Source organism: Toxotes jaculatrix, chromosome 6, assembly GCF_017976425.1.
Source record: "Toxotes jaculatrix isolate fToxJac2 chromosome 6, fToxJac2.pri, whole genome shotgun sequence".
Taxonomy (NCBI): Eukaryota; Metazoa; Chordata; class Actinopteri; family Toxotidae; genus Toxotes; species Toxotes jaculatrix.
The window spans coordinates 24,799,140-24,815,558 of NC_054399.1; the positions used below are offsets into that span (position 1 = coordinate 24,799,140).

Here is a 16,419-nt window from a genome sequence, read left to right on the forward strand (position 1 = left end):
GCAGGCATGCGTTCCAACTGGCTTCATTTGAAGTCGACGTGCTTTATTTTCTTCTCGTTGTTGTTTTGACTTGAATGTTGCAAAGTAAACAAAGTACTGTAGGAATTATGGGAATTTTACCAATGTCAGTTGCAGCTAATGTGAACAGATGGTAGTTCAGTTAATCTCATGCCTCTCCTGGGTCTACTAAATATTCCAAATAGATTCTGTTACTTCAGATTATTTATTGATCTTGTCTGAAGCTACAGAATCAGCTGAATTTAGTTCCCTGAATAACTTTCAACCCCTTCTTTCCTCTCAGGCTTCTAAAAATGTTCTAAACCCAAACAGGATGTAAAAGCTGCACAGTCCATTAGTTTAAAAACTCTGGAGCCCGGCAGCTGTCATGGTTAAACAACAAATCTGTGCAAACTAATAAATGGTGCTTTCACATATTAAAGGTGCACTCAAGTATAATTAACTATATTTAAATATATACTTATATAATTAATTTATAATAATTATCTAAATAATTCACGATAGTATTGTGGACATTTTAACACATATTCAAGGGGTTTCAATGAAAACACTAAGTACATTCTCTAAGTATATTCTCATCCAATCAGCATTAAATCAAAGTGACTCATTTAAAGTGTCCAGGTCCATGAGGATGGTGAATAGAGCTGCAACAGTTAGTCAACAGAAATAATGAAAATAATCATCCTAATAATATAATAATCTTTGATGTCCTTTAAACAAAAAAAACATCAGCTATTAATGTGTGCGTGATTTTTGTGTAATTAATTCAAGAGTACAGCTGCAAAAATTTATCGATTGACAAAATTAACTGGCAACTATTTTGATAACGGATTTATTATTTTTGCTGAAGTCATTTTTCAGGCACAAATTGGAGTAAATAGAATTTTGGGGCGTTTTGACTATTGGTTCGACAAAATGAGGCATGATGGAGTCACTTTGAGCTGTAGGATACTGTGATGGAAATGTTTCACTGTTTTCTAAAGTTTTATAGACAAAACAATCGAGAGAATAATCAGAAGATTAATCAATACTGAAAATAAATGTTAGTTGCAGCTTTAATTGAGAGCACAATTCGTTATTGTGCGTTTACCTTTATTTCCTCTGTGACTCCTGCCGGGCTCCGTTAAAAAATCAGTCTCCAGGTTTCTCCAGGCATCTAGAACAGTTATCTCCAGGAGCTTCAAGGTTGTCAACCAAAAGTGATGAATTTAGAAATGAAATTCAGCAAAAAAAAAAAAAAAAGCTGACAAGACTACAGAGAGTTTTTAAAGACTACTCTGATAGTTTTACTACTTTATTTTATGAGAGGAGTTTTACCAAAGTCGTCTTTGTCTCAGCATGCTTGGCATGCTAACGTAGGTTTTTGGCTGTTTGTCTCAGATTCTGTGAGAAGCGTTATCCTGAGACAGTGGAGTGTTTTCATTAACATAGATACTGCTGTCTCTCCATGTTTTAGCCAGTTTCCTTCTCAGTTAATACTTAACTGTAAATTACCTCAAGTTGTTTACATTTTGTTTACTGACATCAGATGTGTGGGAATCGGTACTGAAAATGAAAGTTTGACGGAAAACTGGAGGTAACTAAACATTAACTGATTTAACTAATTTAATTTTCATAGAGGACTTAAAAAACTGAAACCAGATCAGAAACCAGTCTGAAACCTGCGGATGGTCAGGATGAATGAAAAGTGTAATATTAGTGTTACCTGATTTGTAGGCAAGTGACTAAAAGTGTTTTTATTTGAAGTGCTCCTTGAACTTTCAGTGTTAAAGTTGTTGTCGTGTTGTTTCAGTAGTTAAAAGTGGAAACGTAGACCTGCCTTAAATTGACTGTTGACCGTCTGTCGTCTTTAATCCACAAACCTCAATGTTCGTCTGCCAATGCACACAAACTGCAGCATTTTCAGCTTTTACCAAAGCACATTTTTCATCGAACTGCATCATGTACAAACGTCATTTGTTGTTTTTTATATGTGTTTTTGGACTTTGTGTAATTTATGTGTATTTGTATTTAAAAATAAACACTGTGCTAATATACTTTTGTCTTTCATACAGTGATATTGGCCATAAACTGTATGTGAAGATAATAATAAGAATAATAATAATAACAACTATTATTATTATTATTATTATTATTATTATTATTATTATTATTATTATTATTATTATTGTTATTATTATTATTATTATTGTTGTTATTATTATTATTATTGTTATTATTATTATTATTATTATTATTATTGTTGTTATTATGGCAATAACAATAAATAAGTATTACATTTTAATAAATAGTATATACAGATAATAAATATCTTTATAAACAGTCTATGGTCTGAACATGTGACAACAACATGCTCTAATAACTTGATGTATCTCAACACCAAAAAGGTCCTGTGTTTAGCTTAGCTTAGCACAAAGACTTGAAGCAGGGGGAAACTGTTAGCCTGTACCTCCATCAAGAGAGAAAAATGTCCACCTTAACAGCTTCATGTCTATGTGATAGATAAAAATGTAAAATCAGCCTGAGTGACAATACAAAGAGTAGTTACTGAGATTTTGTGCAAATTTAACAAAGCTCTCATGTCTCTGCTGTTGACTGTCCTGTAGAAACCTGCGGAGGAAACACATGGATGAGAAAAGGACATCATCATCACCATCATCATCATCACAGCACTGTGATGCTGCTATTTTTAACCCCCCAGCCCTCACAGAGCGCTGCAGTCATTAATCCAATAAAGGGAGCGTGAGGGTGCACGGGACCGAATTCCTGCGACGACACGCAGCCACAGGTGCCTTGTTTGCTAATCCTCCACCACAGATTAAAGTCACTATGGAGACTTAATGAGGGAGGGGGGAATAACAGGGATTAGCTGGGGTCACTGAGGGGTCTCCTGGTTTTGCATGCTTAAGGACTTTAATGGAAAGCTCCAGAATTTAGAGCAGAGAATTAGTTTGTTTAACTTCACAATAACATGCTGTGAAAAAAATCTGTTAAATTAAAGAGGCAGGTCCTCGTTGCAGTAAGTCAGAGGCCTAACAGAGTAACCTGGGGGTCACACCTTTAAACAGTAACATCTAATATAAGACAAAGTGAAACTGGAAGGAAGCAGGATTACGGCCGGATCAGGATCTGTGGGGTGTAATTAACTGTACAGCCTCTATGGGTCGCCAGCATAACGACAGGCTGTTAATGAGCAACAGCACTGAGTCTCTGCACTGATCCAAGGAGACAGACATGTCCCACACAAAGACCATCAGTCACAGCAGGTTTTTGTCTGTTTAAAGCACAAATCAATATTTAAAGGATTATAAAATGTTATATCATATTTTTTAATATTGTTTTTTGGAGATTCACATACGTTTTCCCACTTTTTTCCTTCTTTTTCTGTGTTTTCTCATTCTTTCAGATCACCGGTTTCTTCAGTTTAACTCCTTGAGCAGCCAGCGGTCCGACAGCTCCAGCTCCTCTTCAGTCGGGCCGATGGTTTGGGTTAAGCGGAGACACCTGTTGCACCCGGATGGAGAGGTGAGTGGAGGGCTATGCAGCGAGTCTGCTGGCAACCAGCAGGTTTTCAGATTAAAATCTGAGCAGCAGGTGAAACACTGACACTGACAGTTACTCTTCTCTGAGGCAGTGGATGAGGAATGAGGATGATTCCATTTAATCTAAACAGCAGAAACTTAGCTGCCTGTGATGCAGCATGTAGAGATGGAGCCCAGCTTCAGGCCTTTACATGTGATGAGAAGAAGCAGGTCTGGTATGAGCTCAGTCATACTGTGTATATAAATAATGATCACAGTGAGACACTCTGAGGAGGAACTGTATCAAGCTTTATTCTCACCTGCATGAATGAACGTATTTATTTAAAAATACTCAGCACATTACATCTGCTGTACGATTCAACACTGAAAATGTCAGTGTTGAATTTTAATTCATCTACAAGTAACAGCTTTTTAGAATATAAAATTCTTTTCACATAATGTTGTGGCTCAGGAGCGATCAGTCGCAGCAATGAATTTCAAATACTAGAAATTTTATTAGCCACCAGTGTGTGCAGTTAAAGAGCTGTTCAGTGCTGACGATGGTTTTCTAAGAAATCTGATGTAAAGAGCTTTTTACATGAGGTAGTAGTCGAACAGCTCCACGTCCTGCTGAGGAATCTGAGACTTAACACATTCACTGACTGAAGGAGCCTCAGCTTCAGGACTAACACGTCAGAACTATAAATTCACAGTGTAAACAGAGATGCCTCACTCCGTTCAATCAACATTCAGATTGTGTTTCTGACCCAGATCAAGAGAAAATCCCTAATTAGAGAAATTCACCAGAGATTTTTCCGAGCTGCAGATCTCTCAGAAGGGGAATCTATTCGTCGTCAAACTTTGTAAAAGCAGGATACCAGTAGCTGTCCTTCCTCTCCGACTTGCTTCTCACTGCATTTTCTTTCTTATTTCGCTGGACTTTCTTTATCCTGGAGATCTGAGCAGCAGCCAGACTGATCATGCAGACCTGCCGGAGGAAACACGAACAGATTAGAAAGGGATCAGGACAGCTGCTGTCCAGAGCCGTACGCTCTATCAATCACCTGATGAGTCACTGTTTGACCACCAAACGCAGCTTATGAGTTTCCTTCTTTGATGCTGCAAAGTTGCATTTTTAATGTGAGCTGTTGCCTCTTTCTGCCAAAGTCGACTCCTCTCAGATTTGCTGTGATGAATTATCTATTTAAAGTTTCAGCACATTGCTTCTGTCTTCAGCAGAGACAAAGGACAAAAAAGATGAAAGGATCTGGTCTGGTGTTACCTCGAGCAGCAGCAGGCCTCCGGTTAGACCGGCCACCAGCAGCAGGTTGTTTTTGGCCCACCACACGATTTTCTCCAGGCAGCCGATGGTGAAGATATCCTGAGCGGCCAAACGCTCCTGCAACTGCTGCATCCCATAACCGCACATGGTGTTCAGCACCGTCTGCAGGAGGAAGGACAGATGGGAAAAAAGTACTTATTTATTTATTTATTTATTTAATTTTTTTAGGTTTCCTTTGCACAAAAAATAATGGGAAGATTTAGAAGAAGCAACTAAAGAATTTATCAAACATTATTACATCTTTAGTTTGTAAAAGGCAGCAGACAAAACTTTTGTGTGAACATCTCACACCTTACCGTTTATCTTATCTTATCTTAACTCTGACAGAAATACTTTTACTCAAACCTATAGCAGGTCTTTTACTCTGTTCAGTGTTCACTATTTTTGCTTGACTAGAGACAGAGCCTCAGAACATCTTCCTGCTTTACAGAGAGTTAACCCTTTGGATGTCAGTGACTCCACTACCTTTCCTCTAGTGCCACCCTCAGGACACACTTTCAGCTTTTATCTCCACTGCTGTTGAAACATATGAATCACTGGAAAAACTGATCCAAGCCTGCCAGCCAATCAGAATTGAGAATCCTCAGTGATCATGGCTTCATTATGGTTAATATAATTACGCTATGATTATTTTGTTTAACATCAAATCATGATTATCATAATTAATTTATCATAATTATCTTGGGAAAGAAATGTTTGATTGCACTTTTAACCTGTTCTAAATTGGCAGAAATTTGCTTTCAGTCTATGTATCAAGTTCATTTATGGTTGAAGCCAGAATCACCAATCGACAGGAAATTAATCTGCAACTATTCTGATCATAGATTACTTGTTTTTCTCATTTTTCAAGGAAAAGATGTTGAACATTCTCTGGTTCCAGCTTTTGTTTGTTGTTTATAATCAGAAACTGAATCTGTTTATTTTTTCAGTCAAATTTGGCCAAAAAAAAAACAAGCAGCCTTCTGTTCTGATACGTTATAGATCAATGAATTCATTGATGAATGGAGAAAATAACTGGCAGACATATCAATAATGAAGATAACTGTTAGTTGCAGCCCTGATAATGATCATATGCACGAACTGACAGAGATGGAAGTGAAGATACACCCAGACTCCACACTGGGGGGGCACAGAGATCTTTCAGGTGTGGGTTCTGACCTGGTTCTGCAAGCGAATGCAGCAGGAGAAGGGAACTCCACAGGCCTCCAGACTGGGGTTGTTGTCGGAACACTCAAAGTAGACGTTCCTGGACCAGTCCTTATAGCTCTCTACTCCACAGCACTGAAACTACAAAGACAACAATCTCTCACTACAACAGCTCACTGCCAACAGTCAGGCCTGGTGGTAAAAGGCCCGACACTGCCTCTCAGTCCTTCTTCTTCTTCACCTTCTTCTGGATGAAGTCGATGGCGTTCTCCAGGTCCTGGTCCCCCCTGTACTGGACGATGGCCTTCAGCATCAGCTTCTCCGTCCTCTCCATCACCTGAACAACAGCAGCATCAAGTTTGGTTTACTCATAGTTAACTCATACAGGTAAAGTCACCTGGCTGCAGGACATGATGTCACTATATTTCAGGCTGGTGGAAAGTAGCTAAGAACATTTTCTCAGTCACTGTGCTTGAGAACAGTTTTGAGGTTCTTGTACTTGAGTCCATTTTCTGCCACTTTATTATAGTCGCTGTATTATAGCGATCTTTTTACTGCCCTGCATTCACAACAGAACCTTAGTTACTTTGCAGATTAAATGATGATGTATTTCTATAGATTAAGATCAAATATTGATCCTTGAGGAGTGACTCAGCTGTAACTAAGCTAATTAAATCAGCTGCAACATTAAAGTGATGAACACATTGATGCATCAGCGACTATAATACACTGATACCATGTACAACATCCTGACACGGGTCATTCTGTAGAACGACTTTATGTACTTTGGTCTCTCTTTACCTAAGTAAAAGTATTTCTACACTGGTGTTACTACTTTTATTGAAGATCTGAGTTCTTCTCCTTCTGGTTATATTTTCTGTATATTTCCTGTCTCACCAGATCAGTGTGATGTTACCATGTCAGTGAAGAAATATCCCGTGACTCCAGCAGCGATCTGCAGGAGCAGGACGACCACCAGGATCCCCAGAAACTATGGGAACAAACAGCAGCTCGTTACAACAGATGACGTGAAGAGCAGCTACGTTTCAGGACGGATGTAAACAGCATGAAGGATGAACATAATCATCCATCAGACTGCTTCATATCAGAGTCTGTGAGACTTCATTTACTGAACAGATGATGACTACTGAACAGTAGTCCAATCATACCGTCTTCAGCAGGCAGATGGTATTACGCAGCGCCCCGCAACATCCAAGGAACGTGATGAAGAACATCACTGAGCCGACGACAATCAACAGCAGAGCTGGATCAACTGTCAGTGTGTCGACCACATCTACACACACACACACACACACACACACACACACAGAGTTAAATTCTGACCAGTGTACGTAACAGCCGGTTAAAGTTGAAACATGTCTGATTAACTTTTTGTGGCTCATCCTCAGGAATGTCATGAGCAGATCATTGTTTTTATAACCCCCCCCCCCCCCCCCCCCCCCACACACACACACACTTACAGCTTTTATAAATCACATTTTCCTGGAAATAAACTGAGGAACTATTGATGAGCTGGTATTAGTTCCTGGTACTTTGAGGGATTTATTAGTGTTTCTCTTTTTACTCCACCTTGTTGAGCAGCAGTAAAGGCAGTAGAGGTGGAGCCTGGTGGAGTTTTCTTCTACACCAACAAAGATTCTTTTTACATTCACTAAAATACAATGAATTTTTGTGCTAAAACATCTGCAAAGCTGTTCAAGTATTTCAGATCCTTCACTGTTTATATCCATGCCTCCACTCATAGGAAAATAAGAGTGACTCAGACTGAAAAGCTGCTGAGTGGTTTGAGGTTTTGACCACAGATTGGTTAAAAACATGTACCGTGGACCAAAACATGGAAGAACCAAAGGCTCATCAGGTTCTTACAGTTCAGGTGATGAGAAGGTTACAGGTTCAGTTCAGTTCCTGTAGTGGAATAAGGCTGTTCCACAGAGTTCCTACAGCCTGTTATTATAATTTTTGACCAACCTTTCTCTTTGGCGATCTTGGCATAGATGCCCACCGCTATGAGGACGGCGCTCACGACCTGTAGCGTCGCACAGAAACAGATGTGTTAACAGAATATTAGTTGATTCACACTGATTCTTTCCTCACAGCAACACTATGAAATGGCAGAAAATCTTCTCCCTCTCCGTCCAGTTTGTGTCACATGTAAACGCTGGGCTCTTTTCTCTTATGATGGAGCCAGGTGAACAGCTTCCCCCTGCTACCTGGACACAGATGGAACCGATCCGTCTGAAACATCAGACTCTGGCCACTGACAATAACAACACTGTCACAAAAACAGACTGACAACACCAAACCAAAGCCAAAGGGGTCTGAGCTGATGTGGACACACCTCTACAGGTTACCTGTACACTGATACCTATGATGATACCTATTTGAGTTCAGAAATGAAGCTCATTTTTTAAAATGAGAAAATGTCTTCATGTCCTCTTCCTTTCAAATGCTGTGCTGTGTGTTGAAATCACTTGTGCTAAAACCAGATTGTGCAACAGGTTTAAACGAGTTGGTGGCTGAACGTGAGAGGTCTATCTGACTGTCACCCTGTCTGGACAGAGACTCACCCAGAAGACGTAGCAGCAGATGAACAGAGTGTATTTGATGCCTCGGTATCCTCTCATTTCCTCTCAGCAGATCTCTATCGTTCAGTAGGACTTCACTGAGGCTGGCGGAGGTTTGTTATCTGCTGACATGACGGCAGGTAGGCATGTGTCAGCCTGCAGGATGCATTCCTCCGGAGGCCCTCCCCTCCCTCCCTCAGCTGCTGCTGTTGTCATCACAGATGGAGGAAGTTCGGGCCTGTCGCTGTCAAAACAGAGGAGCGGAGCTAAACGTGTGAAGGGGGTGAAGCCGGGGGAGACATTGAGGAAGTGTGAAGGGTTCATCCTCTGGAGAGCAGCACAGCTTTTGGCTCTGGCTGTGTTTGTAAGCTCTCCCCCTTCATCCACTCATTACTCATTACAGGGTACATTTAGTCCTCTGGGCAGTGGAGAGTTTAAGATTTCCTGACCTCTGGTGGTTGTGTGAATAATGTCTGTGTTTGTAGAAGTGATCTTTCTTTCTGATTGAAATGTTTTAATAACATTTTGTATTTTCTCTCTGCATTTAGGCTTAAAGGATGAAAACATGAGTGTGAACATTTGGCTGATGTGGGTCAGATCAGAAAACGCTCACTGGTGGTTTTGGAACCTGGTTTTAGACGACATGTGACCTCGTTCATTTCATCCTCCTGTGCTCTGTTTCTGCTCCGTGAGCCTCCTCCTCCTCCTCCTCCCCCTTCATTAACGCAGAGCCTTGCTCTCAGAGGATTATACTCAGCGGCGTTTTCTCTCCACTCGGCTCGCATTCGTCTGACTCCTCTGTCATTTGAGGACTTGATTGAGGACCATGGGCCTGCTGGACATCATCTCCTCCATCAAAGACCGAGCTGAAAAGTTTCTGAACGAGAAAAATGTGGTGACAGATTTTCTGGGGAAGGTGGAGGAGAAAACAGGGATAAAGAAGAAGATCATTGCAGTGGGTACGTAAGGTTTGTTCTCCTGTTCTTCGCTCAGCTCAGCTCATGATAAACACGTTCTTAGTGATTCTGCTGTCCTTCATGTCATTCTGTTTATATTCAGTGGCTCTGTACCTACCTGTTGCATGTCAATGGAAAACCTTGAAGAGGATTCAGTTAATCCTCCTGTGAACACGAAGCCAAATGGCAGCTACACAGAGTAACTTGTGAGCAGCTGATGTCTGGAGACATGAACCTGTAAATGTTCTGGAAATTTTCTGGGTCAGAACCTGTGCTTCAGTTGATTCCCCCGTGTTTAAAGTTCATTTCTAAAGCTCTGATCAGTATTTATTTTAACAATGGATCTAATGATCACATGTAATGTGAAAGGAGGTGCTCATAGTGCAGTGACTTACTGAGTTCTCTCTATCTGTGCAGCTTCCCAAAACTTTTCATCCTTTTTTAGCTCCTAGTCTTGGCTTTGGGAACATTTCCTGTCTGGTTCTCTCCCACTGTGTTTTCAGAGAAACAGCTGTAAACTGTCCTCAACCTGCTGAGCAGCAAACAGCAGACAGACTCAATCAGAGAGCAGCTGGTGAACATGGTGGAGCATTTAGCAGCTAAAGAGACAGATATTATCCTCAGGAGCTGGTGGAGACCAAACACAGAGCTAAAAGAGAGGGAACACTGGACTGAGAGTCATCAGGTGGACTCAGAGACCACTCCAGATGAAGGATCATGTTGATCTGTAGCTGCTGGATGTGGAAATAAGCAGCTAGTTGAGAACAATTAGAAGATGAAATAATGTCACATTTTGTGTTTTGTGTAACCTCACTGTGATGACAAGACTTCAGGAAGCTGCAGACTGTTTTCAGGAGCGTGACATTTTTGTTTCTGTACATGGAATCACACAGATGAAAAAGACATTCATTTTTATTTGTGTATTCTATGTGTTGTGCTGATGATATGGTGTCAGGTGCAATCAACATTAAAGCCTATGTGGATTTCAGCTGCGAGTGATGGAGTTTCTGCTCAGTTTTTATGATGTGCACACTGAAACACTCCTGTAGTTGCTCTCATACAGAGTGGTGTTTCGTTCCATAACCAATGTTTGGCCCAGTGAACAGACGTTGGCTTTCAGCTGATGTTACCTAAAAACTGAGAAGGCTGCTAAGAGCTGTGATCCTGCCTTTCACTTCACAGCTGGGTGCAGGTCTCAGTGATGGGACATTTTGTGGTAGAGTTGTGGTCTGGGTCAAACCTTGAATATACAATAAATATGATGATCAATAAACCATAAGTACGGATAAACCTCTCTGCTCTGATGTAGAAGCAGTTTATTACACAGAGGACTTTAACTGAGCAGAGAACAGCGGTCTATTCATACCACACTGATGCTCATACAGTGGATCAGCAACACACACACACACACTGAGGCAGGACATGATGTCAGCGTAGTGCCTGGTGCACAGTGTCCCCCAGTCTGTGCAGTAAAGTTAAAGCAGATTATCCTCAGAGACTGACAGCAGAGCAGAGCGGCCTCCATGTGTGAACAGCAACATAAGCTGATCAGAGGTAGGACACTTTTTACACAACTTCCTGTCTGTCTCTCAGCCTGTCTGTCTGCATCTCTGAATCTGTCAGGTGGTGTTTGAATATCTGCAGAGTTTACAGGGGAATCCTTTCGATCTGTTCTTTCCCACGTTGACCTGAGGCTGTTCTGTTCTTCCTCTCAGTTCCTGTGTTTATTTCTCCTCCTACTGTCTTTAAGTCTGTCCAGACTTGGGAGGTCAAAAATAAAATCAGCATGTTAAGAACTAAGAGAGGAAAGGTCTATAGGTAAATATCAGCATAGTTGTGTCACAAAAAAATGTATAAATGATCCATTTCTCCCTTTTGGTTTCTGATGTTTCTCAGAGGTCTATAGGTAAATATCAGCATAGTTGTGTCACAAAAAAATGTATAAATGATCCATTTCTCCCTTTTGGTTTCTGATGTTTCTCAGAATAAGCACGAGTGATTTATGGAGCAGGTGTGAGCAGTAGCACAGTGATGTTCTCCTTTTACCAGGGATATCACCAACATCCCTGAAGTTATTAATCAGACGCCAGTAATAAGAGTGTGATGCTGACATGGTATTATAAAAAACTATGATGAAAATAACAAGCCATCTTTCCTTATCCCTTTGATAAAAACTGATCAGTTTCTACTGAGATTAATCAGTGGAATCATGAAGGAATTAGAATTATCAATGATTCATTGAAAGAAAACAACCTGGGGATCATGTCACGTGTCAGGCCTGAATATTCAGACTACTCAGCCATCTCTATCAGGTTTTTATGAAACGCTGTTTCCGCAGAATCCACAGAGAATCAGAATAAGCGTACAGCCTGACAGACTGCACAGACTCAGCCTGATTTCAACCCTGACTAATCACTTAAACTAAAAGAAACTGATTGCGCCTCTCAAAGTGTCATGAGTTGTGCCATTCATCTTCTAATAGATACAAAGTTTTTTTAATCAGTGTAGAACTGATAGTTTGTTTCCTGTTTGTCCTCTGTCTCGTCCAGGTGCCGTCTCATTGACTGGACTCTACCTGGTGTATGGATATGGTGCCGCCCTCCTCTGCAACCTGATTGGTTTCGTCTATCCAGCTTATTATTCGTGAGTATTCCTTATTTTGACAGTGATCTGCTTGTTGTATGGTTTTCTCAGGCGTCCAGTGTCAGTCGTTCATTGCACATGAATGACTGTTAATGCAGGTTTAAAAATATGGAGAACGCACTGAGATCAGTTTGCTATTGGATTGGTCCAATCACATCTGTCCAAAATCCAACAATGAGGCCTTGATCTTGAACATTTCCTGCATCACATCTCTTGACCTTCTCATGTTGAGATCCAGTTATCATGCAGGCAAAACAATGAGAAGACTCATTAATAGGTGATTACACGTCATCATCCAGGTGACTGTTGCAGATGCAGGACACAGGTTCAAACCAGGTGTTAATGGGGTCTCTGGTTGTATTTGCAGAATCAAAGCCATCGAAAGTCCAAGCAAGGAAGACGACACAAAATGGCTGACGTACTGGGTGGTGTATGGTGTCTTCAGCTTGGGAGAGTTCTTCTCCGATATTTTCCTCTACTGGTTTCCATTTTACTATGCTTTTAAGGTGAGGAAACACTTCACAGAACCAGTGAACAGTTCCAGATCCTGACAGCGTTGCTATCCTTCTCACTCAACTGTGAATTTAAATTGAACACACTGTGAGTTATTTAAATGCTTATTCTGCTCTAAATATTGAGGGACAAAAGGCTCTTACTGGGTTTTCTATTGAGTTGTGCTCATTTTCAATGTAATTAAGATCACTCTACAAAATCAAAGATGTGTGACTCAGTGGTTTAGAACCAGGCAAAATAACATAAACAAAAGAAAGACCCAGTAAGTCCAGTAATTCTTGCCTGTCTGTCTTCTGTGGTTCCAGTGCCTCTTCCTGTTGTGGTGCATGGCCCCGATGTCATGGAACGGCTCCCAAATCATCTATAACAAAGTGGTTCGGCCGGTCTTCCTCCGCCACGAGGCCACGGTGGACAACATGGTGAGCGACCTCAGCGGGAAGGCCATGAGCGCCGCTGAGAACCTCACCAGAGAAGGTATAGACCAGTGAAGTGTAGTAACACACCGGTATAAAGCCTTGTTAAATAGCAGATGAGAGACTCCTTCTCCTCCATCAGTCCTGTCCACTCTGGTGAAGAACAAAGCTCTGGTGACTCCGGTGCCGCCGGTCTCTCAGTCTGAAGCTAAAAGTTTACCAAGTTCATCGACAGAAACATCAGCAGCTAAAGGAGCTCCATCACAGCTGAGTGAAGAACGGCCGGTACGTATCTGCTTCTTCCTCCTCTTCCCAACTAACTAGTCCACCTGAAAACCCTCAGTGTAATTACTGTGATTATCTGTTGTGAAATGAGTAAAGATATTTATTGATGTTCTTTTTCCACAATGAAAGTGAGACAGAAAATACCTAAAAGTTTACCCCATAACCTTTGAAAAGAAAAACCGATGGGTTAGGGTTATGTAATGTGTTTCCGTGTGTAGAATCCCTAACCCATACCCAGTTCAGAAGCTCTTCTAGAGCTTTCGATCACACTCTTCCTCAGCAGATGGAGATTGTTGTTTTGTCTAAACCATTGTGTTTTGTATGTTTCTGTTTGTGTTCAGTTGAAAGAATGAGAGGCATTATGTTAATCTGTGATTATTAGAGGTTTTGTTATGTGTACTTTTGAGCTTTGGACATGGCCAGGCTAACAGTTTCCCTCTGCTTTCAGTCTTTATGCTAAGCTAAGCTAATTACACCCTGAGTCCAGCTCACTATAATCAGCATACAAATGCATAACACTAACTGCCACCCTGTCCACATAGAGATAGGTAACATAGATGATTAACACCTTCCCGAGTGTTGAGGTCTGTTCTAAGATACACTTTCTGGATGCGGTTTGGTGTTTCTGGATTTTGCCTGAGAATTGCCTGAGGCCTGTTCGACTCACCATGAGCTTGTCGTTGTGGTCTTGTTTGGCAGTGTTGTGGTTGGTTGATTGGTTTGTCCATCTAGCAGCTACTGAACATGAAGTCCTGGTCACAGCAGAAGTGTCACAGCAAAGCTCAAAGCAGCAACTGGACGTGTGAAATAACTCTGTAGAGGTGACACACATCGCTGCAGTGCAGCTCCTGAAATTTAGAAGGAGTCACATGTTCCCCCCGAAGCCTCGGCCTGCTGCTCTATGAGCTGTCACCGACTCAGAACCCAAACTTTAAACACATCACACACGTCCTCGGCAGCGTTCATGAACACACAGACGCACACAGGAGCAGTGTGAGCTGTCTGACATTAAAAACAGTGTATTCCTGTTTTTGCTATGAACCCGAAACAAACACTGCAGCCACTGACACACTTCACTGGTTGGTGCAGTTTGGGTTCATGGACAGTTGGTACATTCAAAACAGAGGTGAGGACTGTGTGTGCTAACCCAGCTGTCCTGTTACCTGTTCCAGCCTTTCCTGGGTTAACCAGTCTGGTAAGTCATTTGGTTTGGTGTCAGTAGTATTTTCACAGACAGTAAATGTGGTGTGAAGAGAAGTAGCATGAACCTCAGTGAGTGACCCTCGTACAACATCAGCACTGTAGTGGTTTAAAGGTAAAGCTGCTTTCTTCTTCTGTGGTGCTGGGCTGCAGATTTGGCTGCAGTGGCAGATGGAACTGACAGAATCCTCCATCCACTATGAAGACCTGAACAGACCTGAACAGACTCCCCCCACCCCACCCCATCCTCACCTGCTGCTCTAAATAGTATCAGCACTCCCTCTGACTTTATCTGCTTATTGGTTTGTAAAAGATCACACAGAACAAGAGAAGAAATAAAGGTTCCTTCTGTTGGTTCCTTCGTCAGTGGCCTAGGATCAGATCAGATGTCGTGAAAGTCTGAGGAGATGCTTGATATCTGAGCTGTGTAGAAGGTTCTCAGAGGCTCCATGTTAGAGAGGCAGAACTAAATCAGAGATATTTTTTAATGTGACATTGGTCTTTACTTTTTTTGCCTAAATTTTTGCCTGTGTGTGTTGTATGTCTGCACGTCAGGATGAAGTCAGTGTAGACTGATGGTAAGTCACAGATGGTGACAAGAGAAAAACTTGATTTCTCATGTTTTCTTTTCTCACAATAACAAATTAATTATTTCATGATCACACGCAGCTTCATATGTCGAACCTTCTGGCTCTTTGTCCACGGAGGACTTGGGTAAAGACTATTTCCTAATTTTGTGATCTTGACTTGGTTTCTTCATTCTTTTGAGATTACAAAACAATAATTATTTTACGGAACAATATCTTTGTAATCATGTATAATTAAGTTTGTTATGTCAAAATCACAAGAACCGTTCCCTCTGACAAACAAAGCATCTGCATTTGAACAGTGGCAAGAAAAAGTCAGTGAACCTTGTGAAGGACCTGGTTTTCTGCTGTAATCGCTCATAAAATTTAATTTTAAAAAAATGTATTTATACAGAACCAAATCACAATATAAGTTAACTCTACTTTTCATATAGACTAGGTCCAGACTGCATTCTTTATAAAGATCTTAGCTTCATCTAAGTCAGAAGTACAAACTGAAGCATGTTGTGTCTTTACTGAACACAGTCATTAAACATCTGACTTCAGCAGCTTCTGTCTATTTTCAGTCCTTCAGGTAGCAGCAGAGGAAAAAGAGGAGACTCAGTGAGGAACCATCATCAATCCTGACGGATCCCAATAAGAAAAATACCTCCTGTCGAAGAAACTTTTCCTTTTTATATCAGATATGTTATATTTCTATACCAGTCTATAACAGGAGTGACAGAAAACTCTGCACACATTGTTTCTTATTGTTGTTTTCAGTTTATTTATTTGTTTATTTATACCTATGGATGTATTTTTAGATAAGAAGCACCAGGGACCAGTCTGGACTGGACTGACTAACTTGTTCAGCAGGGTGCAGATTCTCCATCTCATATGTTGCTGTTATTTATGTAATTTATTTTTTTTTTGTTTTCTTTATACACATGTGAGATTATGACCTTCATATGAAAATTACATTACACTGATCAGAATAAAACAAAATGTCTGATTGCTCTGTCACTAACATCACCATGCTCTCAGTGATGTGGTACAAAGTTCAACATGTTCACCATCCAGTCCAACATGGCGACATGCAAACATCTACAAGTCTGCACTTAGTTCTGCAGGTCTTTTATATGTAAACTATGGCCAACACCAAGATATATATACATCTGTATATACATGTATATATATATATATATACGTGTGTACAGGCATGTATATATAT

General features: G+C 40.8%; 2 protein-coding genes across 2 annotated transcripts; one reads left to right on the forward strand and one right to left on the reverse strand.

The window, feature by feature from the left end:
* Positions 1 to 3,836: 3,836 nt before the first annotated feature.
* On the reverse strand, positions 3,837 to 8,781 carry zgc:113223 (uncharacterized protein LOC541424 homolog). The gene is made up of 8 exons (XM_041040438.1): positions 8,616 to 8,781; positions 8,017 to 8,074; positions 7,197 to 7,321; positions 6,944 to 7,018; positions 6,269 to 6,364; positions 6,040 to 6,168; positions 4,822 to 4,983; positions 3,837 to 4,527 (listed from the first exon to the last, which is right to left on the reverse strand). The coding sequence occupies exons 1-8, from the start codon at positions 8,670 to 8,672 to the stop codon at positions 4,384 to 4,386; spliced, it is 846 nt and encodes a 281-aa protein (XP_040896372.1). The 5' UTR covers positions 8,673 to 8,781; the 3' UTR covers positions 3,837 to 4,383.
* Positions 8,782 to 8,837: 56 nt separating this feature from the next.
* reep6 (receptor accessory protein 6) lies at positions 8,838 to 16,122 on the forward strand. The gene is made up of 7 exons (XM_041040024.1): positions 8,838 to 8,976; positions 9,161 to 9,571; positions 12,118 to 12,211; positions 12,579 to 12,717; positions 13,030 to 13,198; positions 13,280 to 13,422; positions 15,776 to 16,122. Exons 2-7 carry the CDS (start codon positions 9,439 to 9,441, stop codon positions 15,785 to 15,787), a joined length of 690 nt encoding a protein of 229 aa, XP_040895958.1. The 5' UTR covers positions 8,838 to 8,976; positions 9,161 to 9,438; the 3' UTR covers positions 15,788 to 16,122.
* The last annotated feature ends 297 nt before the right edge of the window (positions 16,123 to 16,419 follow it).

Excerpts from the sequence above, each read along its gene's own strand:
- zgc:113223 (XM_041040438.1), bottom strand. The coding sequence starts at position 8,672 with ATGAGAGGATACCGAGGCATCAAATACACTCTGTTCATCTGCTGCTAC. Across the intron at positions 6,169-6,268 it reads TCGACTTCATCCAGAAGAAG|TTTCAGTGCTGTGGAGTAGA; the intron begins GTGAAGAAGAAG and ends TTGTCTTTGTAG. Across the intron at positions 4,528-4,821 it reads GAGGCCTGCTGCTGCTCGAG|GTCTGCATGATCAGTCTGGC; the intron begins GTAACACCAGAC and ends TTCCTCCGGCAG.
- reep6 (XM_041040024.1), top strand. The coding sequence starts at position 9,439 with ATGGGCCTGCTGGACATCATCTCCTCCATCAAAGACCGAGCTGAAAAG. Across the intron at positions 12,212-12,578 it reads GTCTATCCAGCTTATTATTC|AATCAAAGCCATCGAAAGTC; the intron begins GTGAGTATTCCT and ends TTGTATTTGCAG. Across the intron at positions 12,718-13,029 it reads CATTTTACTATGCTTTTAAG|TGCCTCTTCCTGTTGTGGTG; the intron begins GTGAGGAAACAC and ends CTGTGGTTCCAG.